Here is a 26606-nt window from a genome sequence, read left to right as displayed (position 1 = left end):
GGGATTATTTTTGCTCGTCTTGAGAATTTTTTCAGTCCTATTTAGCTGGTGAAACCCTAGCTTGTTCTTGATACACGAACCTATTTATTCTTGTGGTTTTTAAGTCCTCCCCAACCTCCCCGCTCCCCTCCAGCAGGGCAGGCCCCGCAGCGGGTCCATCCCTCTCCCTCTGTTTTCTTGGGGCTTTCTCCCCTCTGCTGTCCGCCCGCAGCGACGCGTGTCCACACGTGGACAGCGTGGCGGAGGCATCTGTGAGCAATAAGGGCTGGGTTTGTCCCCCACCCTGGGGGAGGCCGGGCTCCAGAGAGGGGGCACCTCCCCACACCCCCCTTCAACTGAGGCCCTGGGCCCCTGCCACCCCCGACTGGGAAGGGACTCCTTTTTCTAAAACACAGAACTCAGCCCAGCCAGCCAGGCCCCCTTCCTGGAGGCCAGCCCCTCACCCCAGGGGAGGTGGGGCCTGGGGTCTTCCGCATCCCTGCGTGGGGCAGGGGCAGGGCCCGTGGGAAAGGGGCTCAGCCCCTCCAGCCCTTCCTTCATCCTGTTATTTATTTGGATGGTTTCAAATCAAGATAGAGTCCATGTTGGAGGTGATAAAAGAACTGTTAAAAAAAAAAAAAAGACAAAAAAAACGCCCAAAACCCAACAAGAACACTGCGTTGAGTTTAGACACTATTTATTACCGGGATTACAGGCCTGGCCGCGGTAACAGACTTTTACATGGAATTGTTTAATTATTTGTACTTTTCATGCCAGAAAAATAAAAGTTCAGAATCTTATGGCCTCAGGTGTCTGTGCTTCCACACACCAATTGGCCCTGCTGTGTGGCTGAGTGCACGCCACTGTCCCTCTCTGGGCCTAGCTCACACCTGGAGCCCCCTGGCTTCCCCACAGCACACGTGATTGGGGTGGTGGGGTCTGAGACCAGCCCAGGAGGAAACCCAGATGGAAGTGACCCAACAGCTGTCTGTTTACATGGCTCCAGGCTCTGCTGTCCACGGGGCATCTCAGGTGAGACCCTCAAACCGGAGCCAGCCCCCCTAGGATCTGCACAGCTGCTTCCCGTGTTCAGCCCTCTCCAGCCCTGGCCCTTCCACACCCCAGCAAAGCCAGGCAGACACAGATGAGTTGGAGGGATCATGTTTATTGTTTGGGGATCACAGGTCAAGTCACTTCCCCACCAAGAGGGAAGGCAGATGCCCTGGGTGGGGGGACAGGGCGGGCCAGGTCCCCAGGGTGTGGGGGCCCAAGCAGGACAGGCTCTTTTATTCCATCTGTGGAGGCAGTCGGGGCCTGGGAACATGGCTCTGCCCCGCTGGCCAACCAAAAGCAGGGCATGGAGCCCTACCTGCTTCCTGCCCTGTGGGGTGGGTGAGGTGACCCACAGGGGCAGGACTTGGTCCACAGACTCGGGGGTGGATGGGCAGCACCACTGGGGGCTGGTTCCACATCTTGATTTCTGGGACCAGAGAGAAACCAAATGAGACAGACGAAGGGAGATGGATGGGGGAGAAGCCATGTGGCCAAGAGCCGCCCGCCCCCCCGCCCCACCATGCTCCCGAACGGTAGGGGACGGGAGTGACCCCCACCTCCCCACCTACCTCTGCGCTGGGCAGGGTGGGGCGGGGCTAGAGCTCATCATGGTCGCCCTCCACAGGGTATTCAGGCGGGGGCTCTGGGCAGGCAGCTGGCGTCATCAGCTCCATGAGGTACTCGCAGCGGCTGGGCTCGGTGGTGCTGGTCACCACTGTCTCCTTCCCACACAGCAGGCGCACCTGGGGTGGGCAGGTGGGGCTCAGGTGGGCTCTGCAGGCCACGTCCCCACTCCACCTCCCCCAGCCTGCGGGCACTCACTGTGGTGGAGCGATTGGGGCCCTGCCAGCAGCCCGTGCCCTGCTCATACTTCATGGCGCTGAACTTGTCGTGGTCGGGGCCAGCCCACGAACCCCAGGTGCTATGGGAGAGTGGGGTGCTGAGAGGGGCTGGCCGGGGCAGCCGAGGGTGGGGATGAGGGGCCGAGAGGGGGGCCTAGCCCAAGCTCACTCACCCAAGGCTGGTGGGGGAGCCGCCGAGTTTGGGTTTCTGCGAGACAAGCTTGAAGGGGCAGAGTCTGTAGATGTACCTGTCATGGGATGGGGCTGGTGGGTGGGGGGACAGGGGTCCCAGCCTCCACGACAACCCCCTACACCGGGGCCATGCAGGCACCTCAAATCCCAGTGACTGCGCCTAAGCCCCCCCGCCTCCCTCCCCACCCCATCCTTGCTCAGGCCCAGACCCATCAAGCCCACCCACCAACGTGCCCAGAGGGGACGCACTCATTGGTGGTGAGCTCGTAGCACTGGCTGTAGAGGTAGGCGAACTCGCCGTTGGGGCCAAAATCAAATGAAATCTCCTGTTCCAGGTTCCTAAAGGGGAGGCCCGGAGGTTAAAGGGCAGTGGGGGATGCCAGCCCGACTCAGGACAATGCAGGAAGGCCCGCTCGAGTGGTGGAGGGTCTCTCGGGGCCTGGGCTCCAGTCCCCTCCGCCTGGGGACTCTCCCTGCAGGAGCCACCGCCAACTTGCAAAAGTTGCCTGAGTGACTTCTCCATCGCCACCATCTCTGGGGAGTTGGGCAGCAGGCGGCCATGGGGCAGTGGAGAAGTGGCCTTGCTGTGACTGCATGGGTACCCCCATACCTGATGGATTCTTCCATGTCCTTCAGGGACCGCTCGGCCTCTTCAAACTTGTTGCGGGCCTCCTGGGCGGCTGGTGGGGTCGGGAAGGAGGTCAGAGGTGTCCCCACCCCATCCATGAAGAGAGGGCAGCGGTGGCGCAGACAGGCCTGATTGCCCCAGCCCCAGGGCTGGCTCTGGGTAAGGACAGAGCCCAGGAACACCCCCTGGGCCTTGCCAGCCGCCAAGCAGACCCTATCGCCCCGCCCAGGCTCTCAGCTCTTGAGGGAGCAGGGCCGGGGCTCCTGGGGCCCTGCTGGTTCCTCACCTGCCAAGGGCGGCACAAACAACAGCCACCCGTGAGGAAGCAGAAGGTCCCCTGGGACTGGTGTGGTGGTGCCAGCTTCCCCAGGGCCCAGAAGCCCCCTCTAGGTGGCTCGGAGTTCCCTGGGCTTGCCTGGGCCAGCCCCAGGCCCCCTAGAGGAGCAGGCAGGGCCTGTTTCTTGGGCCCCTGCACCCGCTGGCGACAGGGAGGGGCCCCTCCCTCCCAGGCTCAGCCCTCACCGTTGATGAAGGCCTGCGTCTGCTCATCATACGGCGGCATCCTGTCCTCCTCGGTGGGGCTGGCCGTCTGGGGGGCTGGGACTGGGGCTGCGGTGTCCTGGGGGTGGGGGGACAGAGTCAGCGAGTGACCCCACTCCCACCCATCACCCCCTCCACTCCTAAACACCCACCTTGTGCTGCTCCCCCTGGGAATCCTCGTCCTCCTCATCCTCATCCTCCTCTGTCTCCTCGTCCTCCTCGTCTTCGTCCTCCTCCTCTGTGGGTGGTGAGGGCATGGGGGGCTGCTCCTCCTTGGGTTCTATCACATCGGGTACAGCAGGCGATGGTGGGTATTCAGTGGGCAGCACCTGCCGGATGTGCGGAGAGGTCGTGCTGAGGACTCGGGGGTCCACCCCACCCCCAGAGCCAAGGGCGGCCCCTTCCAAGGAGCCTAGAGAGAGGGAGGGAGGGACAGACAGCTGGGGGCGGGATGGCTTCTGTAGAGGAGGTGGGGCTGCCCAGCTGGCCAGGGTGGCCCAGTGCCAGAGCTGGAGGCAGTGCCTTTGTGAGGCGTCCGGGGCAGCGAGGGGACTGGGATCACATCCCTTCCCCTCCCTCTACTGACCTCAGACCGGTACTTGTCCCTGATGGTGGCCCAGATTCGGTCATAGAAGAAAGCAGCATCCATCTTCGCGTCTCCCCCAAGGAGGGTCTGTGTGCGTCAGGTTGGGGTGGGGTCAGGGGCAGGACCGCCACGTGCCCCCCACCTCCAACCCAGGCACTCTTGTAGTGGGTGCAGGGGCCCTCAGACTGCGGTGCCAGGCACAGCACGCGCTGACTTGCCCAGGGCCAGACTGGAGCCGGGCAGGGTGAGGAGCGGCTGCCAGAAGGGGGCAGCACAGGCCTGTGGGAAAGAGGCGGGGGCCAGAGAGGTGCCGGGTGGGGACTGGAGACCAGGGAGAGGAGCTGAGAGACAGAGGCCAGGGTGAGGTGGGGAGTGAGGACCAGCAGGGCAGCAATGGGTGGGGAGCAGGGCTCCAGGCCAGTGAGGGCAGAGCTGAGGAGGCGGGTGACCAGGTGTGCACACTGGGTAGGGCGGGGGAGCATGGTTACAGGGAACCTAACACAATAAACTGTGCAAAATTCTGAAAGAGATGGGAATTCCAGACCACCTGACCGGCCTCTTGAGAAACCTATATGCAGGTCAGGAAGCAACAGTTAGAACTGGACATGGAACAACAGACTGGTTCCAAATAGGAAAAGGAGTACGTCAAGGCTGTATATTGTCACCCTGCTTATTTAACTTCTATGCAGAGTACATCATGAGAAACGCTGGGCTGGAGAAAGCACAAGCTGGAATCCAGATTGCCGGGAGAAATCTCAATAACCTCAGATATGCAGATGACACCACCCTTATGGCAGAAAGTGAAGAGGAACTAAAAAGCCTCTTGATGAAAGTGAAAGTGGAGAGTGAAAAAGTTGGCTTAAAGCTCAACATTCAGAAAATGAAGATCATGGCATCTGGTCCCATCACTTCATGGGAAATAGATGGGGAAACAGTGGAAACAGTGTCAGACTTTATTTTTGGGGGCTCCAAAATCACTGCAGATGGTGATTGCAGCCACGAAATTAAAAGACGCTTACTTCTTGGAAAAAAAGTTATGACCAACCTAGATAGTATATTCAAAAGCAGAGACATTACTTTGCCGACTAAGGCCCATCTAGTCAAGGCTATGGTCATGTATGGATGTGAGAGTTGGACTGTGAAGGCTGAGTGCCGAAGAATTGATGCTTTTGAACTGTGGTGTTGGAGAAGACTCTTGAGAGTCCCTTGGACTGCAAGGAGATCCAACCAGTCCATTCTGAAGGAGATCAGCCCTGGCATTTCTTTGGAAGGAATGATGCTAAAGCTGAAACTCCAGTACTTTGGCCACGTCATGCGAAGAGTTGACTCACTGGAAAAGACTCTGATGCTGGGAGGGATTGGGGGCAGGAGGAGAAGGGGACGACAGAGGATGAGATGGCTGGATGGCATCACTGACTCGATGGACGTGAGTCTGAGTGAACTCTGGGAGTTGGTGATGGACAAGGAGGCCTGGCATGCTGCGATTCACGGGGTCGCAAAGAGTCGGACATGACTGAGCGACTGAACTGAACTAAACTGAACTGAACTCCCCACGAGACGCCCTGAGGCACCAGGCAAGGCCTGGCCACACCAGCCAGGCTGGGCCCCCCAGAACCCTGGCCCTAGGCCAGCAGGGGACTCTCCACGGGAGTAGCCCACATAAGGCCTGCCTCTGACCACCCCCGCCCCCCACCCTGAGGTCACCCTGGGGCAATCCCCTCCAGGAGTCCCCAGTGAAGGGGTGGGCCCAGTACCTGGGCTTCCCCTTCTGATAATGCCCCGTCCCCATCTGTGTCCAGCTCCGGGTGGGTCTGCAGCTCAGCCACTGAGACCCTGCAGGGACAAAGGCAGAAGCCGATAGAGCAGTGAGCCCATGGGCTCCTGGTCAACTGCCCCCCAACCCCCACCCCGGGCCAGGGCTCCTCCTGAGAACTTGCTTCAGGACCTTGGGGCAGGGAGAGAAGGCAGGAAGGAAAGTGGGAAAAAATGAGGTCTGGGGTTAGGGCCCAGTCCGGTCTCTACCCTGGGGAAGGCAGGTCCTAGCCACCCCGTCCCCTGTCTCCTACCCGTTCCTGAGGCTCCACAACCCTGAGGAGCGAAAGGGAGGGACAAGCACAGGGGTGGGAGTGGCAGCCGGGTCCTCAAGGCCCAGCTGCCACTCCCTTCCACCCTTAGAGCCCAACCCAGAAACTCCCATGGCCTGGCATCCTCCACCCCAGGAGACCCACACACCCATGGTGGCCCAGGCCCCACATCCTGCCCCTATCCCGCCGCCCACCGCCACTGCCCACCAGGAAGGGGATCGCCCTGCCCATTCTCCCCCCAAGAACCCTCCAAAGTCCCAGGCCTCCCACCAGGGGGCCTGCCCAGCCCTCCCTGTTCCCTAAAGCCCACCCTCCACTGAGCCGTTGACTTGAGGTTGGCCAGCAAGTTCAGGGGCACTGGCCAGGATTTCGTCTTTCACTAAAGTGTCCCAGGCCACAGAGTAGGCTTTCAAAAAGCGCTGAGATTCTGAGTCTCCCTGTCCAGCTCGAGGGAGTGTTTTCCCTCATCTTTTCCCCACCCCCTCACGCCCCCAGGGGATCGGGCTCCAGGGCAAGGAGGTGGGCTCTGGCTGGTTTCCTAAAGCGGGGAGAGGGAGGAGGGAGCCCAGGGCAGGGGGCGCTGGCACACTTACGTGCCGTCCATGTCGTCATCCAGCTCCTGGAAGGCGCTGGCTGCCAGCTCCCGCTCCCGCTGCTCCTTGGAGGTGGCCTGCTGCTCTGTGGAAGGACCAGCTCCATCATCCTCCGTCCCCAGCACCCCCTGGGCTCACTGTATGCCTGGCCATCTGGGTGCTGGGGCTCTGAGTCAGCCCACTGTGGGGGGCAGACTGGGGGCGGGAGCTAGGCAATGAGAAGGGCTGGCCTGTGTGGGGGTAGGGGGATGGAGGAGGTGGGCAGTGCCAGATGGATGGGGGATCCAGCAGGGGCAGCTGGGGGCGTCTGCAGAGAGTCTGAACAATCCATGATGGTGCGAGGGGGAGGACCATAGGTGTGCCACATTCAGGAGGCCCCCAGGAGAAAAGGTCAGGGGACAGAGGCAGGGGTAGGGGCGCAGCCAGGTGAGGCAGATGTCCTGGGGGCCCCACGGACTGTCTCGTGAAGGGGGTGAAGCCACCAGCACAAAAGACGGGAACTGAGCCATGGCCAGAGGACGCAGAGCGCTGCAGCCCCACATGTGCTCCGATGGTCTCTCCTCAGCCTGTCCCCGCCCAACCGGCTGAGAAGGCACCCAGGAAACCACCCCCAGTGCAGCTGCACTATGAGGCTCGGCCATCTCCACCAGGATGAGTGGCCTGTGTCCCAGGAGACAGCCGACAATGTCCTCACAGATGAGAGCCCCAGGCTCAAGTGGATGAAAGGACCTGCCCATGGTCACCCAGCTGGCGAGGAGCACAGCCGGGGACCAAGCCAGGCCACGTGCCTCCACAGCCCATGTTCATCCCCAACACCCTCTGGGAATCCCGGTGACACCGCCATGGCGTGCCACCCCTGAACCTGAGTCAGCAACTCCACACTAAGAAGCTAGGCGCTAGTCTGCCCAGCCTTGTGTAAAAGGATGCTAGACACGGTGCAAAAGAAAGTGGAAACAGAAGCAAAGACCAGAGTTCACTCACTTTCTAACACATGGCCTGGGAAGAAAGAGCAAAGGAACCTGGCAGCAAAGGTGAATGAGAAGACACCTGCAGCTTCAGCCACCAAGGGCCAGCCCCTTGATACACAAGAGCCACTTACGAGCAGTGGAGATCAGAACCAAAAACCCGATGGGAAAAATGGTACCTGGATGAGACAAACCCCACCAGGGTCACACACCAGAACGGACCAACAGCTCTTAAAAAGGAAGCAGGAGTCCCGACACTGGGCTACAACATGGATGGCCCTTGACAACACAATGCTAGGGGAAAGCAGTCAGTCACAAAGGCACTCACTGCCTGACTTCTTGATGTGAAATGTCGAGAGCAGGTCAATCCATGGAAATAGGAAGCCAATGCATGGGGGCCGGGGGCTGGGCACGGGGCCAAGGGGAGATCTGAACGGCCAGTTTAATGGACCTGGGGGTCTGTCCTGGGGTGACAGGAATGTTCTGGAACTAGACAACAGCAACAATGTCCTGCTGGACGTTGTTGACAGTGTGGATGTACCTGACACCACTGAATCAGACACTGAAAACAGGCGGAAATGGTGAATTTGTGACATGACTGGGATTTTACTGCAGTGAGAAAAAAACAAAGGGCAAAGAGTAAAAGGAAACGAGGCACCCGGGGACAGAGCACAACACGCATACACCATGCAGACCAGCGCTGTCCAGCAGCATTTTCTACAGAGGTGGACGTGTGTCACCGCTGAGCACTGGGCCTGCAGCCCGTTCGACACATGTCTGCAGTGCGCATGGCTGGAGCAGAGGCCTGGGAGCAACAAAGAGCAGCAGTTTCGCAGGGCTGGCGGGGGTGTGGGCAGGCAATCAGACCAACATGGCAAGCACACAGGGTACAGAGAGCAGGGAGAAGCCCTCGACGGTAGGGGGCATTGTAACCAGCCAGTGGTGGCCCAAATGCTGTCCCACCCAAGACACTGGGGAGCCAGGAAGACTGCTGGGCCCAAGAATGGCTTGGCCTGAAGGAGGGAGGCCATCAGGAGGCCAGAAGGGCCAGAATGGGCCCAGGGACTTCCCTGGGGGTCCAGTGGTTAAGAATCAGGCTTCCAGCAAAGAACAGGAATCTGTGCAGGGGAAACGGGTTCGATCCCTGGTCCAGGGGGTATTCCATGTGCTATGGAGCCACTAAGCCTGAGCGCAGCAGCTACTGAGCCTGTGCACCCAGAGCCTGCGCGCTGCAACGAGAAGGCCCCACACCCCAACAAAAAGTAGCCCCCGCTGGCCGCAGCTAGAGAAAGGCTGCGAGCAGCAAGGGAGACCCAGCATGGCCAAAAGTAAAGTTAGCAATAAAAAAGCAGACTTCCGATTCTAATTATCTAATAAAAAATTACTTAATAAAATGTAATAATTTAATAGAATCTAATAATCCTAACAAAGAATCAACACAGGGGACACATTTCCGGCTGGGGAACTAAGATAACACATGCCGAGGGACAACTAAGTCCGCCTGCCGCAACTAGAGAAGCCCCCACACCATGCAACAAAGACCCAACAGAGGCGAAAAAAGCTGGGCCCTGAGCGAGGCAGGAGCAGGCTGGTGACTCAAGCCTGCAGATAAGGCACAGGGTCTACAATCGGAATAATGTGGGCATCGGTCTAGCTGGGCAAGCCAGTGGCCTCTTTGGCCTTGTTTGTGAAATGAGGTGATGTCTGGGAAAGGGGAGCAGGGGCAAAAACACGATGATCCTTGTGAAAAAAGCACTGGGTGCTCTGGTCTACCCACCGTCAGCGTGGGAGAGAATACTGGTGTCTGTATCAGGGGTCAGCAAATTTTACTGTAAAGAACCCAATGCTAATATTTTAGGTTTGGCAGGTCATATGGTCCCTGTTGGCAACCCCTGAACTCTGTGGCTTGACAGAAGCAGCTGATGTTATGTAAATAAAGCGGGGGAGTCTCTGCTCATTCACCAACATGGTCTCCGTGTGTGTGTGTGCGTGTGCACGCACGCAGGCGCACACTGCTCAGTCATGTCTGACTCTTTGTGACCCCATGGACTGTAGCCTGCCAGGCTTCTCTGTCCATGGGATTTCCCAGACAAGAATACTAGACCAGGTTGCCATGCTCTCCTCCAGGGGATCTTCCCAACCCAGGAATTGAACCTGCATCTCTCGTGTCTCCTGCATTGGCAGGCGGATTCTTTACCGCTAGCACCACCTGGGAAACCCATGGTCTCCTTGCTGCTCCTTAAAAACTAGACGAGATGCAGCTTCGCGACCTTTGAGCCTGTCCTTTCTACGGGCAGAGGGCTTCCTCCGTCTTCTTCAGTGATGTACTGTGGGCACCTGGGGTAGACCCGGCACATTACAGGCACGCAGTAGATGCTTGTCAGATGAACGACTGAATTACTGATTATGAGAAATCAGGACAGAGAGAGGGAAGGGCGGAAGAACACAGCAGATGCTCAAAGAGATGGAGATCACAGCACGGCCTCAGAAGGCTACCAGCCACTGGTTACCATCCCTGTGACCGGCTGGAGCCACGGCTCCAGATAGTTCTGGCAATGCTTGATCTTACTCTTTCAACTAGTTTGGAGTGGGTTTCTGTCCCACCTCTCCCTTCTATCCACCTTCCACCATGTGTGTCCCTGCAGAAAGCAGACTCAGAACAAATGCCAAGGTTTCAGATTATCCACAACAGCGGTACAATCTGCCAACAGCAAGAAAATGCTGGACCAAGCATAAAAAAAAAAAGTCACCTTAAAACTAACCCCAGGCAGTAGGAGTTGCCAGAGCAAAGAGGAAGTGAAGAAGAGAAGAGAAGGTAGAAGCTGCTTTCATCCTAAAGGATTTTGCCAACCCTGGCAAATGTGGATGTCCATTTTGATAACTCGTGAGGCAAGGGAAATGAAAACCAAGGTCCAAGGTGACCCGCCCCATAACTATGACCCCATGGGACTCCCCTCAGGGCTAAGCTGGGCTGGGAATCAGGCAGCCCTTGCCTGGGGGGCTGGAGGAAGCTCCAGCCTCAACTTCAGACCTACCTTCCCACAGCCTGCGGTGCTGCTCTTTGGCCGCCTCCTCTGGCTTCTCGGCTTCCTCCTTCAGGGTCCGCAGCACCTCCACCTGGTCCTCCAGTGACTTCTTTCCAGCCTGCAGCTCAATGAGCTTTTTCTGGGAAGGCAGAAGACAGGGGCCGGCTCTCGGCCTGTTCTTCCCTCTTCCTCTCCTGCCTCTATTCCACATTATCTTTTCCCAATACACCCCACTCCTGGATCTCCCCCAACCCCTGCTGCTGTGGTTCTCTGCACCCCACTGGAGAGAAATCCAAATACTTCAGTGTACCCCTGAGGCCCTGCATAACCAGGACCCTGTCCCCCTCTCCAGCCTCAACCACCCCTTTGGTATTTTAACTGCCCTAACAACATTCAAAGCTCTCCACACACACTGCCCCCAGTTTTTCACACAGGCTTTCCTTCTGTCTACAACACTCTGCCTGGCTAACTCTGAATAAACCTACAGATTTCGATTTAAATGGAGACCTCCTCCTCCAGGAAGTCTTCCTTGCTTCCTGTGCCCCAAGGTGGGTTCAGAGAGCGGAGGGACCAAGGCAGGGAACATGTGATTGATCCCTGGCCCAGGAAGACTCCACATGCCGAGGAGAAGCTAAACCCATGCGCCACAACTACTGAGCCTGTGCCCTAGAGCCCAGGAGCTGCAACTGCTGAAGTCCACATGCCTAGGGCCGTGCTCCACAATAAGAGAAGCCACTGAATGAGAAACCCACCTGCTGCCACTAGAGAAAACCTGTGTGCAGCAGTGAAGACCCAGCACAGCCAAAAAAGAAAAGGAAAAGAAAAGGAAAAGAAAAGAAAGGGGATTTCCCTGGTGATTCAGTGGCCAAGACTCTGTACTCCCGATTCAAGGGGGCCAGTTTGATCCTTGTCCAGGGAACTAGATTCCACATGCTGCAACTAAGACCCAGCACAACCAAATAAATAAGAACAAAAAATATTGAAGGAAGGAAGGAAGGAACATGTGTGTTGGGTGGGCTCCAGCCTAAGAATGGGGGTCCTAGGCTGTAGGGTCCCTCCCAAGACACTGCCTGACACCTCAACCTGATCTGCTGCCAGGGTCCTCCTGCTGGCCCAGGAGGTCAAAGGTCACTTGACACCAACTTCACCATGTGGCTAAGCATGGGATCTCACTGGCCCCGATACACTGCCCCCTATGAATTCGGGAGGTACCTCACTAACCAGGCAATGGGGGTGGGAGAGGAAGACCTGACCCTTCCCTGGTCTGAGAAGCAGAGCTGGGGCCCTTGTTCAGAGGGTTAATTGGGAGCCCCGAAGGAGCGTTGAGGACTCTGACCCACTAATTAAGGGGGTGGCAGACAGGCAGGGAGAGACACGCCCCTGGGGACTCACCCTCTTCGGCCCTCCCCCCACACATCCCCAGCACCCACCCTACTGAGCTAACCTGGCTGTGGTTGAAGAACCTTGTCTTGAGTCCTCCCCCAGAACTGGTAAGGCATACAGTCACTGGCCTTAACTTACAGATGAGAGCACCCTGGAACCTGGAGGAGAGGCGTCCCTCCTCTGAGCCCACTTTGGTCTGCACCCAAGGCCTAGGTCCATGCCTCTACTGGCTGCTGCCCACCTGGTACCACCCTAAGCAATGACTAAACGTCAAGTGGACACAAGGGTCCAAGGCGCAGACAGACAGCAACTGGCCCCAGGACACCACTGGTCGGGAGCATACGTAAATCCCAGCCAGCCTCACCAGCCTCCGGGTTGTCCTGGCTCAGCCCCACCAAGCCCCTCACCTGCTTCTCCTCCCGGGCCTTCTTCCAGTCCTCAATCAGGATCTTCTTCAGGCGGAAGCCCTCGCGGGTCACCTCTGCCATCTGCTGCAGTGTCTCTCTCTCCTTGCGGCCCTTCTCTCTGCAGGGAAGGGAGACACAAGCACCACTGGGAGGGCGTTTAGTGCCCACTAGGTCTGCCTCTTCCAAAGGGGTTCAACCCCCTGCCATCACCCCATTGTGTGGGCAAAAATTGGAGCTCAAACACTTCTGCTCCCTGCTCCCCAGGTCCTCCTGGCTTCAGAGTCCCTCACCCCTGTCCCAGAGAGGAGGCACAGTGGACAGGGCTCGCTCACCCTCAGGGCCATGGGAGGGACTAGGGGGTGCTGGGACATGAGGCTGGAAGGAGGTTCCCAAGAGGAGAAAGAGACGAGCACACAAGTCAGACTCCCTGACAGAAGGGCTGTCTGGCCAGTAAGCAAAATCTGCTCAGTCTACTCTCTACTTAAGAGACCTTCCATCAGAAAGGTTTACGGAAGTGCCATGACGCTCAGCTTCTCTGAAAAACATATCTGGCCCTGCCACCTGCTCCCAACTCACAGGAGTAGAGGGAGGCTCTCCCTTTTAAACGCCACAGTCCCGATCACTCCCTGACTGCCTTACACTCAGCCTGCATGCACTTGCTTCCATCACCTGCCTGTGAGCATTTCAGTTTTCAGGTCCTGCTGCAGCGGTGCAATTAAAAGCACAGAGTCCCAGGTTAGACCAAGCTCCATTCGAGTCCTGGTTCTGCTATCTCTTAGCTATGAGACCCTGAGGAAGTCATTTTCCTTTCTAAGCGTGAGCGCCCTCATCGGCTGAACAGGCAAACACATGACACTCGGTTCCAAGCCAGAAGGGAAATCGCTGATAGAGCATTCACAGAGCACCTGGCACAGGATGAGCCCTTGACACACAAAAGCAGAGAGGAGAGGGAACCCGATTCACCCAGCAAGGCGAGGCAAGAGAAGGGGGAGAGGGGGACAAGGGAAGGGGGGTGTCAGCTACGTACTTGCAGGTGTTCTCACAGACGATCCCGCTGTTGTATTCGTCGGTCCCATCACAGCAGTCTGAGGGCAGACGTGGGGGCGCCGTCAGGACTTCCCCCAACCCGCAATGCCTCTTTCCCTCCTCCCAGCACCCTGTCCCCCATCGTGGGGCCAGTTCATTCACCACACACTCCATCGTTGACCCATCTGGAGGAGATGTACAGGGCCTTGTAGCCTGTGTTGGTGCAGTGGAAGCTGCCGTTGGGACAGGCAGCTGTGCCTGTGGGGAAAGGAGGGAAGGAGGGTTTGTGGAGTGGGTTCAGGATCCGGCAGGTCACACCCACCACATGCACACAGGAGTGTGAGAAATGTGAGAATAACTGATGCCAGGTAAGGAGAGGAAGGACCACTGCACTCTGGGGCCCTGAAACAAAACGCTCCTGGGCTCGCTCCTGCCTCTCTGCACCGGGGACCTCCTAACTGGGCCCTGCCAAGCCCCCCCCTCCTCCTCTGGGCTCCCATAGCACCTCCACATCTCCTCACCAAACCACTGACCCACTTTATTCTGTGCCTGCTTGCCTCCACTCAACAGAGAGCCCTCTGAGGACGGGACTGGGTCTGGGACACCACACAAGACGTAGCACTCACCAGTTCAATAAACGTACAATGAATGAATGAATGAATGAATGGATGCATGGATGAATGGAGAAAACGCTCACCTGGTTCATCTGAGCCATCTTTGCAGTCACAGTAGTCATCATTGACCTGATCAAAGGGGATACTGGCAGAGCCATCCAGGCAAGTGAAAGGCTTTGACTCGTCGTAGAAGTGATGGTCTGGGGAGGCGGACAAGGGGCCCAGTCCAGGGCAGGAAGAGAGCCCTTTCCATCCAAAGGTACCTCTTCCCACTCCCACCGGCTAAGCATTGCAACCTTCCCTGCCCAGAGTCCAGAACAGAGACCGAAAGCTTAAGTGCCTATCCCGGAAGCCTCCCACACCCCATCCCCACTTCTGGCCACCTCCAGTGGCTCACTCACTGGTGAGGGAGACGCCCCGGGGTCGCTTGACCTCCACGGCCCAACACGTCGGCAGCAGCAGCAGCAGCAATAGTAACATCTCGCTCAAGCCTCGGAAGCCGGAAATGGGTCCTGCCAGAAGGAGGCTACTGGGAGATGCACTGTGACCCCACGCTGCAGCGAGAAAGGGGCAGCAGGTCAGTGGGAGAGGGCTCCTTCCAGGCGAAGGAAGGCGCCTCTACCTCCGGTCAACTGGATTCCTTCATTGCTCCGGGCAAAGAGGTCTCACTTAACTTTCCACACTAGGGGCACGGGGCCCGGGGCGGAGGAGCGGGGCGGCGAGGCGGGGGGGGGGTGTCTCCCCAGTCCTACCTAGTGGAAGGGAATCTCACTTGGCCCAAATCAATGGTGAGCGGAACTCAGAACCTCCGCTTCCTATGGATCGGAGGTGGTTCGCTATCCAGTTCCCGCCAATCGGCCAAAAGGGCTAACAGTTTCCCCCTCCCCAAACGCACACCCTTCGGCTGCCCCTAAATAGGAAATTGGGGGGGTCCTCCCGCCCACTAGTTCACCACATACATGAGGCTGGGGCAAAGGTCAATATCCACCGCGCCCCCCTGACCCAGCAGCCAACGGTTTCTCCTGCAGAAAGGAAGCGGAAGTGTGTGAGAATCGTCACTTCCGGCATCACGCTCCGCGGCCGGAACGGCGGGTCCTGGCTGCCATGTTGGGAGTGGCATGTGGCAGGCTCGGCACCCAGTCGGCCATCTTGCATAGGACTGAAGCCTGAAAGGGAATAGTTCTGAAGGTTCGCGCTTAATGGCGGCGCAAGCTGCCTCCATCTTGGAAGTGGCGAGTTCTGCAGCCGGAACAGAAAGTTCCTGAAAAATGCCCGCGAAACCCCACACCGCCGCCCCCGGTAGAGATGGAGAGGTGGGGAGGAAAAAGGATGAGCACGTGACTCAAAACTACCCTCCCCCGCAGTATCTTTCTGCGGACTGCTCTGCTCGGGTCCCCTGCAGGGACCGCCCCGCTCAACGTCAGCCAATGAGAGTCGTAGACTGGAACGCGGGCGGTTTCCATGGGAACGCTGGAGGGAGGCGGGGAAGGTTACCTAGCAACTGGAGATGCGGCTAGGTCCCGCCGAGCGGTCGACAAGTGTATTCCCAGAGCCCGAGGAACCTGAATTGACGGATCCTAGACAGAGGCAATTCCCCTGACCCCCAGAAGTCCTCGGCCTCAACCCAATCATGACGTCTCCCCTGTGCTGGGCGGCGGCCTCCAACGCCATGCCTTCTCAGGACCAAATTTCAACCCCCTCCAAAGTCAAGGCCACTCAAGTTCAGCTCAAGCCCTACCGCTCTCGAGGCAAGGGCTTGGTGCCTGTCTGGCACTCACTTCATTCCAAGGCAGGACCCTTCCATGCCAGCGAAGGAAAGTCCGCTGTGAACATGCAGGTGGCTGAGTTACAAAGGAAGATACAACTGTTAGGTAAGATGACTCCAGAGGGCCCAGAATGGTGGAGTCAACAGCCCTCTGACCTGGCAGGAGTTCTTTCACTAGCGTTCGTCCAGGTGTCCAGTATCCAGAGGCAAAAATTCATGCTTGGTCGTGGTTTTCCTCATCTTATACAACTTTTCCTGAGCTCAGAACAGAGTGAACTGTATTTCATAATTTTATGTGTGTGCGTGCTAAGTCACTTCAGTCATGTCTGACTCTGTGTGACCCTGTGGACTGCGCCCTGCCAGGGTCTTCTGCCCATGGGATTCTCCAGGCAAGAATACTGAAATAGGTTGCCATGCCCTTCTTCAGGGGATCTTCCCAACACAGGGATCCAACCCACTTCTCTCACGTCTCCTGCATTGGCAGGGGGGTTCTTTTACCACCAGTGCCACCTGGGCAGCCCCTACTTTTATGTAGTTTCAACTTTTCTATCATGCATGGGAGGATGAAGGATATAGATTCTAGAGGCAGATTTTCTGGGTTCAAATATACTGGCCCTACATATGCTATTAATAATTGTTTGATCTTCATGGACCAAGAATAATGTAATTGCTTTCAGTTTGTCCAACCATTAGATGAGGATAGTAACAGTACCACCCCATAGATAGTTGAAATGTGTAAAGTGCTTAGAACAGCGCCTGGCACAGTGCCTGGAACATACTATGGAGTGTGAACCAGTGGTTCTCAATGGACTTGGGCTATTTTGCTCCCCAGAAGACACTTGGCAATGTCTGGAGACATTTTGGTTTGTCACATTGTTTGGCAGCGGGGGGGCGGGGTTTGTTACTGGCATCTAATGAGTAGAGGTCAGGGATGCTGCTCAACATCTGACGATGCACAGGACAGTTCAACACAGCAAATAATCATCTATCTCAAATGTCAGTTGTGCCGAGGTTGGGAAATCTTGGTGTAAACTTATTGCTTTGTTGTTAGGAGGTAATGCATAGTGGTTGAAAGTATGTGCTGGGGAGTCTGACTGTTTGTGAACTTGAACAGTCTAATAAGCATGAGCCTTCTCATGTGTGAAATGGGTATAATATGGGTATGCGTATGTACATACTGGCACATCCTATCTGACACCTAGAAAATGACTAGTCCATCCCTGGCTTTCCAGTGGTTAAGATGCTGCACTTCACTGCAGAGGGTGTGGGTTTGATTCCTGGTTGGAGAACTAAGATCTCACATGCAGTGCAGTACAGAAAAATAAAAGGATTAGTCCAGCATCTCTACGTGCATGCCCAGTCACTCAGTCGTGTCCAACTCTTTGCAACCTCATGGACTATAGCCCACCAGCCTCCTCTATCCATGGGATTTTCCAGGCAAGAATACTGGAGCCAGTTGCCATTTCCTACTCTAGGGGATCTTCCTGGGCCAGGAATCGAACCTATGTCTCCTGAAACTCCTATACTGGCAGGTGGATTCTTTACTACTGATCCATCTGGGAAGCTCTAGTCCTGCATCTAATGCATAACAAATGCTCAGTGTAATATTGTTATACTATTGATACCTACTAAAAGATCTTCCCTTTGGGAAGTCCCGCCTTCCGTGATGCTCTGCTTCTGCCTGCCCACCTCACATAACCCCAGAGGGTGACCGGAAGGCCTTTTATGAGAGCACCCAGTGGAACATCAAGAAGAATCAGGAGACCATTAACCAGCTCTGCGAGGAGACCAGGGTACTGCAACTACAGTTGACAGCCCTGCTCCAGGTGAGGTGGACGAGGTTCCAGGGGTGGGGAGGCAGCATCCCCAAGGGGTGCTCTCAAGGAGAGGGTGGCTGGAATTTGTATTGTGACCCAGGCTTTCCTCCCTGCAGGGAGAGGAGAAAGTGGTCCAGGCAGTGATTCGAGAATGGAAGTCAGAGAAGCCGTACCTGAAGAACAGGACAGGCCAGGTTTGCCTCACTCCCATTCCTCTGACCACCTCCCTTCATTTCTAGCCTGGGTCCCCACCTGACTCCCTGACCCCCATCTCACCCTCTCCAATCCCTTCTCCACACCAGCTGCCATTAATTTATTTCTCAGTCTTTCTCACACACTGACCATGTGCCTGGCATGGCTTTAGGTATTGGTTGCCATACGGTGAAAAACACAGACCATGTCCCCACTCCTCAGAGTCATCTCGGTGGAGAAAGCAGACACCCCCCACCCCAAGAAAAGAACAATAAACATACAAAGAAAGTGATTTCCAATGGTGGCAAGAGAAATAAATAAAACAGAGTGGCTCACTAGAGATGGATGGGGGTTAGGGGTTTGCCTTTTAGATTGTGAGGTGGAGATCTTTGCTTTCTTTAGGAAGGTGATCTTTGAGCTGAGAAGGGGTCAGGCAAGTAGTGATCTGGGGAAAAGCATTCCAGACAGATGGAACAGCAAGTGCAAAGTCCCTTGGGTAGGAACAAAGGTAGAGTGTTGGAGACACAAAGGAGGTCATTGTGGCAGAATGGGAGTGAGTGAGGGGGGCTCCATAGGAAGTGAGGTTAGGGGGGTGAGCAGGGGCAGAACCTTGCATCAGGCTTTGCTGCACGAGTGCAGAGTTTATACTAAGAATCAGAGAAGTGAAGGGACTTCCCTGGTGGTCCAGTGGTTAAGACTCTACACTCCCAATGCAAGGGACCCGGCTTCAATCCCTAGGCAGGCAACTAGATCCCACATACCACAGTTAAATATCCCATGTGCTATAACTATAGACCAGGTGTAGCCAAATAAATATTTAAAAAAAAAAGAAAAGAGAAGTGGAAAATGGGCTCTGAGGAGGCAAGAGTTAGAAGCCATCTAGAGGAGGTTATCAAAGTGAAGGATGATGCTGGCTACACTAGGCCAAAAGAGATAGAAATGGGAAGAAAGAGATCTACCTGGCTCAGTCATATCCAACTCTTTGCGACCCCATGGACTGTAGCCCACCAGACTCCTTTGGCCATGGAATTTTCCAGCAAGAATACTAGAGTGGGTTGCCATTTCCTCATCCAGGGGATCTTCCTGACCCAGGGATTGAACCCATGCATCTACTGCCCTGTAGACAGATTCTTCACCACTGAGCCACCAGGCTCTCTCTGGAGGAAGCTTTGAGACAGAATAGAGAATTGCTAACAAACTGGGTGCAAGTGGGAGAGAAAAAGAGAAGATGAGGATGACGTGAAGGTTTGGGACTTGAGCACCTGGAAGGACAGAGTGCCATGAGCTGAGATGAGGAAGATTCGAAAAGGGCAGTTTTGGAGAAAGATCAAGGATATACTCAAGTTTTGACAGATGGTTTTGAGCTTCCTGTGGAGACATCTAGAAGGCAGTGTAGATGTGGATATACAAGCCTCAGGGGGGAGGCTGAATTGGGATATCTTCAGTGTAGAGGTGGGGCTTCCCAGGTGGTGCTAGTGGTAAAGAAGCCACCTGCCAATGCAGGTAGGCATAAGAGACGTGGGTTGGATCCCTGGGTCAGGAAGATCTCCTGAAGCAGGGCATGACAACCCACTCCAGTATCCTTGCCTGGAGAATCCCCATGGAAAGAAGACCTGGCGGGCTCCAGACCATAGGGTCGCAAAGAGTCGGACACGACTGAAGCCACTTAGCATGCACTCATGCAGTGTAGACGTGACTCAGAAAACCCTGAGACTGGATAGTATCAAGTGGTATGTGTGGTCAGATGAAAGAAGAGCCTCTTCAAAGGCAAAGGAGATGGGTAAGGGGCAACCAGGGCGGTGGCTGCCCACCTGGAAACCAGCCCCCCCCCACCCAAAAAAAGAGGATCTGCAGGAGAAGCGGGATCAGCCAGGTTTCAGATGCTCTACCAAGAGACGAGAGAGAACCAAGATGTGGGAGAAGGAAGGACTAGGTGGGGGTTCAGGCCCCTACTGTTGCTTCCCTCTCTCCAGCAAGCCCTGGAGCATCTGGACTACCGGCTGAACGAAAAGGTGAAGCAACTGAACGCTCTTCGGCACCAGCTGGGACTGCGGCAGAAGTGGCTGGAAGAACTCCAGCTGCAGCACAGTTTGCGCGAGCTGGAGATAGCCGAGGCACAAGACAGCAACACCGAGATGGCCAAGGTAGGGCCTGTGGGGTCTGCAGAGGCCCCGATCCTGCGGGAGGCACTGAGCGGGGAAGGGATCCAGCCCAGGCTTGCTTCCCTCTTGTTGTTCAGTTTGCTCAGGCGTGTCCAACTCTTTGAGACCCCATGGACTGCAGCACACCAGGCTTCCTTGTCCTTCACCATCTCCCTGAGTTTGCTTGAACTCTTGTCCATTGAGTCAATGATGCCATCCAAACTTATTCTCTGTCACCCCCTTCTCCTGCCTTCAGTCTTTCCCAGTATCAGGGTCTTTTCCAGTGAGTCTGTCCTTCACATCAGGTGACCAAAGTATTAGAGCTTCAGCTTCAGCACCAGTCCTTCCAATGAATATTCAGGGTTGGTTTCCTTTTAGGATTGACTGGTTTGATCTCCTTGCTGTCCAAGGGACTCCCAAGAGTTTTCTCAGCACCACAGTTCGAAAGCATAAAGAAAGCAGTCAGCCTTCTTTATGGTCCAACTCTCACATCTGTACTGGAAAAACCATAGCTTTGACCTTTGTTGGCAAAATGATGTCTCTACTTCCCTCTAGACCATGCGGAACCTGGAGAACCGCCTGGAGAAGGCCCGGATGAAGGCAGACGAGGCTGAACACATCACCAGTGTGTACCTGCAGCTCAAGGCCTACCTACAAGTAGGGACCAGGGCGACTGGGGGTGGGTGGGGGGCAGCACATGGGAGGGCCAGTCAAGTTAGGGACATCGGTCACAGGCTCACCCATCTCTCACCCCCAGGAGGAGAGCCTTCACTTGGGGAACCGGCTGGACTTTATGGAGGCTGAGGTGGTGAGAACAAAACACGAGCTGGAGGAACTGCACCTAGTGAATCAGGAGGCGCTCAACGCCAGGGACATTGCCAAGGTGCCAGCCCACCGGCCCCTGGGAATCCTGCCCTGCCACTGCCATGGTCTCCTGGCCTCAGCATCTGAACCCCAGCTGCCCTGAAACCCATCCCGTCTCTGTCCCAGGACCCCACAACTTGCCCCAGTTGTCTTGAGTTGGGCCTGCAGCCCTGGCCCAGAGCCCCAGTAGACGCCAACAGGTCCTGTCGTTCCCCCGTCCACCGTCCAGAACCAACTGCAGTATCTGGAAGAGACCGTGTTCCGAGAGCGAAAGCAGCGCGAACGCTATCTAACCGAGTGCAAGAAGCGCGCGGAGGAGAAGAAACTGCAGAACGAGCGCATGGAGCGCAAGGTGGGCGCACTAGGGATACCGGGCTGAGATCCCAGCCTGCTCCTACTTGGACCGGACCTGCGGGGTCCCCGCCGCGCCCCTACATTAGCTCAGGCCCTAGACCCTTCGGCAGTTCGCAAGTTTCCCCTGACTCTGCCCCCAGCTTCCCAGATGCCAGGGCTCCTCCCACATCCCTGACCCCGCCCTCCAGCCCTCCCCTTACTCTCCTGGGGTCCTCATCCTTCCCCCCCAAACTTGCCCATATCCGAAATTGATCCCCACCTCTAACCGTCCCCTTATCCGACAGGCCCCGCCCCCACGCTCCTGACCCACCTGCTGATGCTGCCTCTAAGGCCCCCCTCAAACCAAGGCCCTGCCAAGCACTCCTGACCCCTACCTGGATGCCTTGCATGTGTGCATGCTAAGTGGCTTCAGTCGTGTCCAACTCTGCGACCCTATGGACTGTAGCCTGCCAAAGCTCCTCTGTCCATGGCATTCTCCAGGCAGGAATACTGGAGTGGGTTGCCATGCCCTCCTCCAAGGAAATCTTCCCGACCCAGAGATGGAACCTGCCTCTCTTGTGTCTCCTGCATGGGCAGGCTGGCTCTTTACCCCTAGTGACCCCTGGGAAGCCCTGACTTGGCCCCAAGCTTGGGGCTCCCCCCTTTCTGAACCCGGTCGGGAGATATTTTCCCAATGCCCCTGGCCTCTGCCCTAAGCCTCAGCTGCAGACTGACCCGGGCCCTGACCCCCACCCATGAGCAGACCCAGCGTGAGCATGTGCTGCTGCAGTCTGACGACACGCTCCAGGACAGCATGCACTCCAAGGAGGAGGAGCTGAAGCGGCGCTGGAGCATGTACCAGATGGAGGTGCTCTTCGGCAAGGTCAAGGACGCCACCGGCGTGGCAGAAACGCACGTGAGTGTGCCCTCAGCCCTCAAGCTCCCAGATGGCCTGAGCCGACCCTGGGAAGCGGATGCACCCAGCCTCCTTTTTTTGCCCGGTCAGTTCCTCAGCGTACAAAAAAAGACACCCCTCCCTCCTTCAGCTGCTGCCCCGTTTCTCTGCTACCTCTCACAGCAAAAGTGACACGAGTTATCTACACTGGCCACCATCCTGTCTTCTGTTCCTTATTTTAAAAAATCATTTTGTTTCTTTATATTTGGCTGTGCTGGGTCTTCACTGTTGTGTGGGCTTTGCTCTAGATGCTGGGAGCAGCGGCTACTGTCTAGTTGCGATGCTCCATGGGCTCCTCATGGCAGTGCCTTCTCTTGTTGCAGACCACAGGCTCAGGAGTTGCAGCCCCTGGGCTCTAGCGCACAGGCCAGGAGTTGCAGCCCCCGGGCTCTAGCACACAGGCTCAGGAGTAGTGGTGCACAGGGTTAGTTGCTCTGCGGCATGTGGGATCTTCCCAGACCAGGGATGGAACCCATGTCTCCTGCATTGGCAGGCAGATTCTTTGCCCCTGGACCACCAGGGAAGCCCCTCTCTCCTGTTCCTGCATACACTGACACTGACTTCTTTGGCATGTCAGCACTAGGAGAATGGGGAATGTTGTCTCTCCTCTCCTGTATCTTCAGCCTCTATAGCAGGGTCTGGGGCCCAGTACCAGCCTCCATCCCAGAGAGGCTGGGCCCCTACTCTAGGACCCGTGCTTGGCAGCATCTTCCTCAAAATTTTCTAAGACTTTAGGTCCCCAGCTGTGAAAGTGTGAAAGTATTAGTCGCTCAGTCACATCAGACTCTTTGCGACCCATGGACTGTAGTCTGCCAGGCTCCTCTGTCTGTGGAATTCTCCAGGCAAGAATACTGGAGTGGGTAACCATTCCCTTCTCCAGGGCATCTTCACTATGCAGGGATCGAACTTGGGTCTCCGACATTGCAGGCAGATTTCTTTACCATCTAAGCCACCACGGACATCTCTGGCTGGTCAACACTAATTCCTCTGGATCCCTGTCTGATTTCTCTGTTTGGGGAACTCTCCAACCCACTACTCATCCCATGGGGTGACCCCCAAGGAGTTCCAGGACTTGGATGTATTGGGTCATCTGGAGCGGTGTGGCCAGATGTCTTTCCAGAAATTGGCCTTGGGGTTGCTCCCACGACCAGTCATATTTTCTCATAGGAGTGGGGGTTGTTGGCACATTGATTTTGGAAAGCAGCTGTGCTCACTGCTGTCGCTGCCCCAACATCTGATTTTGGTTGATTCATTTTCCTTATATAGACAAAGAAGGGCCTGCAAAAATCATTCGTTCAGGGTTGCACACCCTTAAGGCAGCCCTGAGTCCAAGGCTCACAGAGACAGCATTGTGCAGAAGCCATCATCAGCTCAGGCGACTTGTCCCGCTCATCCCTGGGAAAGAAGGAGCAGGACAAGCCCCTGGTTCTGATGGGTCTCTCCGGGTCACCCCCCAGGCAGTGGTGCGGCGGTTCCTGGCTCAGGGTGACACCTTCACACAGCTGGAGGTGCTCAAGAGTGAGAACGAGCAGACGCTGCTGAGACTGAAGCAAGAGAAGCAGCGGCTGCAGCAGGAACTGGAAGACCTCAAGTACTCAGGGGAGGCCCTGCTGGTGAGGTGAGGCCCCATGGTGCCCGGTGGGGGTAAGAGCGGGGCCGGTGTGGTCAACAGTGCCCCAGGGGTGGTCCCTCTGCTCCCTACAGTGAGCAGAAGCGGCAGGCCGAGTTGCAGGGGCGCCTCAAGGTGGAGGAGCAGCGGCGTGCTGATGCTCAGGATCAACTGGACCGGACCGTGAGGGCCTTGCAAATTACCAAGGAGGGCCTGGAGCACCTGGCCGGCAAGCTGAACCACATTGTAGTGGCAGGTCCCACCGACGAGGAAGGCTCACCTGGAGCCTCCCTAGACACGAAAGGCAGTGCCACCCCACAGGTGGGGTTCCCACCCTGAAGTCCACTCCAGAGAGCCCACCCCAGGCCCTGTTCAGGATATGAGAAGCCTGAACACATGGGAAACCCCAACCCACTCCCGAGTCTCCACCCCCCATCTCAGGAAGCACCCCCTTATTACTCAAGAGGCCCAGGACTTCAGAGACCCCTGTCCCATTTCAAATCCCACCCCCATAGGAAAGTCCCACCTAGCCCCCCCTCCATACACACTCAAAACCTAAAAGAGACCCTGCTCCAATCCTGAAGCAGCCATAGATAGACAAGAGAAACCCAATCTGCCCACTGTGGAATCCTTTTTTTTTTTTTCATTTTCACCAAAAAATTTATTGAAGAAAGTATTCACCATTTTGTTCCACTACTTTCTGCCATTTTTCAGTTGTCATTGTTTAGTTGCTCAGTTGCATCCAACTCATTTGCGACCCCATGGACTTTAGCCTGCCAGGCTCCTCTATCCATGGGATTTCCCAGGCAAGAATACTGGGATGGGTTGCCATTCCTTTCTCCAAGAATCTCATTTCTTAAGAAGGTCTTCCGGCAATGGCTTCCCTCCAGTTAATATCCCAGCCTGCCCTCTCACTAAAAGGCTCCTCCTCCCCTCCACCGTCCCCCTGCCCATCCCTTGACTTGGGTCTCTGGAGTTCAGAGGAGTTGCCTCACAAGCGTGGCCCTTGAGGGCAGAGTCCTTACCCAATAGAGGGTAGCACCACTCCTGTGGATAGCCCCTAACTTCAAAGCCCTGCCCCTGGGTGGGGCCTCCCAGGGGCCCCGCCCCTCCCGACTCATCCGGCTCCGCCCCCAGCCGCAGGAGACCGGGCGCTCTGTCGGAAAGGAGCTGGATCCCAAGGTGGATGACTATCTGACCAACCTGCTGGGCCTGGTGGAGGAAAAGCTGTTGAAGCTACATTCACAACTCGAGAACCACAACGTGCCAGAGATGCTTCGCCACGTCGTTGACCGCGAGGTGCCCATTCAGCCAGGGGCTGGGGCGGCAAAGGAGGGGTCGGGGCAACCCCCTGGAGGAGGCTGATGGGCCGGGAATGGGCCTTAGGGACAAGAGATGAGGTTTAAGGAGCCAGGGATGAGCCAGGAGAGTCACTAAAGGGAACTCTGATAACCTGGTAACTCGGCAGGCCAGAGGTCCAGGCCGCAGGGTGAGGGGATGGGCGGTGGGAATCTGGGGTCTGCTCTCTAGAGGACGAAAGGTGGGACCTAGAGACCAGGGGCGGGCCTGGTGGGGAGGCTGGGTATCAGGGTGCACGCTGAGAATAAATGATGGGGCTGCACCCAAGGAAAACTTTACTAGAGTGGGCAGAATTTCCCTGAGGATCCAGTGGTTAGCGCCCTCTTCGCTTCCAATGCAAGGTTCCATCTCTGGTTGCGAAATTGGATACCACACGCCGCATGGCACGACTCCTCTCAAAAAAAAAAAAAAAAGAGGCAGAGGAGTGGGCAGAGGTGTTGAATGGAGTCGGGGTACATCTCAGAGGGGGTTGGGGAGGAGGAGGGGGCACAGACCTCGCTGTACCCCCTGCCAACTCACACCCATCTGTCCCGCTCCCTCCTCCCCCTAGTTCTACGCCACCCTAGAGGGAAAACTGCCGGCGTACAACACCCGCATCGCCCTGCCTGTCGCCGGTCACAAGGACAAGTTCTTTGGTCAGTACAGGCAGGGAAAGGGGGCGGGGCTGGGAGCGCAGGCAGTGCATCGGGAGGTGGTCGGGGCCGAACATACAGGGCCCATGTGCGGATGGGGTGGTAAAGGCCGGGGAGAGAAATCTGGTCCAGGAATGGGCATCTCGATCCCCTCCTCGCCCGACGCAGACGAGGAGGAGAGTGAGGAAGATGACAGCGACGTGGTGTCCCGTGCGGCGCTCAAGATGCGTTCCCAGAAATTAATCGAATCCCGCAGCAAGAGGCGCGGTCGCTCGCGAAGGTCCTAGACGCGCGCTCGCGCCCGCCTGGCGTTTCCGGGCCCCTGCCGCCGGGCCCACGGGGCCCCTTTAAGGGCTGAACGCGGCCCGGACAGGGGAGCGGAGCTGGCAGGCGATGCCCAGAGTGAAGAAGGGGGCTGGGCCGCCGGATGTTCCCACAGTAAATTTCCCCAGGCTGGTCCGCGCCGGTCTCGGAATCGCTCAATAAAGGTCACCGACAAGCCCCTTGAGTATTCGCCTTTCCTTGATCCTGCACCGCCCCATAGACGGCTGCCTCTCAAATCCAGGGCCACAGCCTCAGCCGCCTCCGACCCGGGAGTGATGACTCCCAGGGTTCAGGACACAGATTGGTCTCCTCCGCCCCTCCAGAGAAACGAGATACCGCCACACCTGGGGCAGACCAGCCCTCCCCATCTGAGCAACGGGACTCCCCTCCTGAGGACGCAGACCTGTCCCGGTGTTAGCTATGCACACTAACTCCCCCACACCTGGGGACACACAAAAATACCCTTCCCCTGGTGGGGAGAGGTGTCCTTTCTCCGGGGCTCAGATTCACACACGTTTATCGGGAGAATCCGGACCGCTTCCCAGGAGCTTGGGTTGGGCGCTCGGGTCCAACAGGGCCGTCTGAGAACTGTGGGTCCACTCCGCCCCGCCCCCGCACGGCCCATTCGCCCCGCCCCGCCCCGCCGGCCCAGTGCCCCGCCACTGCTCCCCAGCCGGCCCTTCCGCCTCACTCAGCC

General features: G+C 56.7%; 2 protein-coding genes across 3 annotated transcripts; one reads left to right on the top strand and one right to left on the bottom strand.

Moving 5' to 3' along the window:
• Window positions 1–1132: 1132 nt before the first annotated feature.
• On the bottom strand, window positions 1133–15073 carry PRKCSH (protein kinase C substrate 80K-H). 2 transcript variants are annotated; one of them, XM_052643251.1, is made up of 18 exons: window positions 14878–15073; window positions 14320–14472; window positions 14002–14118; window positions 13467–13562; window positions 13306–13363; window positions 12279–12396; window positions 10498–10627; window positions 6498–6582; window positions 5575–5653; window positions 3821–3907; window positions 3387–3563; window positions 3217–3313; window positions 2677–2746; window positions 2316–2405; window positions 2048–2122; window positions 1855–1954; window positions 1602–1775; window positions 1133–1459 (listed from the first exon to the last, which is right to left on the bottom strand). In XM_052643251.1, exons 1-17 carry the CDS (start codon window positions 15071–15073, stop codon window positions 1629–1631), a joined length of 1875 nt encoding a protein of 624 aa, XP_052499211.1. In that variant the 3' UTR covers window positions 1133–1459; window positions 1602–1628. The 2 variants fall into 2 exon arrangements, with proteins under 2 accessions (XP_052499211.1, XP_052499212.1); XM_052643252.1 differs by lacking the exon at window positions 14878–15073 and adding an exon at window positions 14671–14814.
• Window positions 15074–15548: 475 nt separating this feature from the next.
• On the top strand, window positions 15549–25872 carry ODAD3 (outer dynein arm docking complex subunit 3). The gene is made up of 13 exons (XM_052644180.1): window positions 15549–15789; window positions 17388–17509; window positions 17617–17694; window positions 19666–19836; window positions 20389–20490; window positions 20591–20716; window positions 20927–21049; window positions 21794–21946; window positions 23443–23603; window positions 23690–23915; window positions 24732–24893; window positions 25504–25588; window positions 25754–25872. Exons 1-13 carry the CDS (start codon window positions 15549–15551, stop codon window positions 25870–25872), a joined length of 1869 nt encoding a protein of 622 aa, XP_052500140.1.
• The last annotated feature ends 734 nt before the right edge of the window (window positions 25873–26606 follow it).

The sequence above is a fragment of the Budorcas taxicolor genome, chromosome 7 (assembly GCF_023091745.1).
Source record: "Budorcas taxicolor isolate Tak-1 chromosome 7, Takin1.1, whole genome shotgun sequence".
Classification (NCBI taxonomy): Eukaryota; Metazoa; Chordata; class Mammalia; order Artiodactyla; family Bovidae; genus Budorcas; species Budorcas taxicolor.
This window is presented reverse-complemented; position numbering and strand designations above follow the sequence as displayed.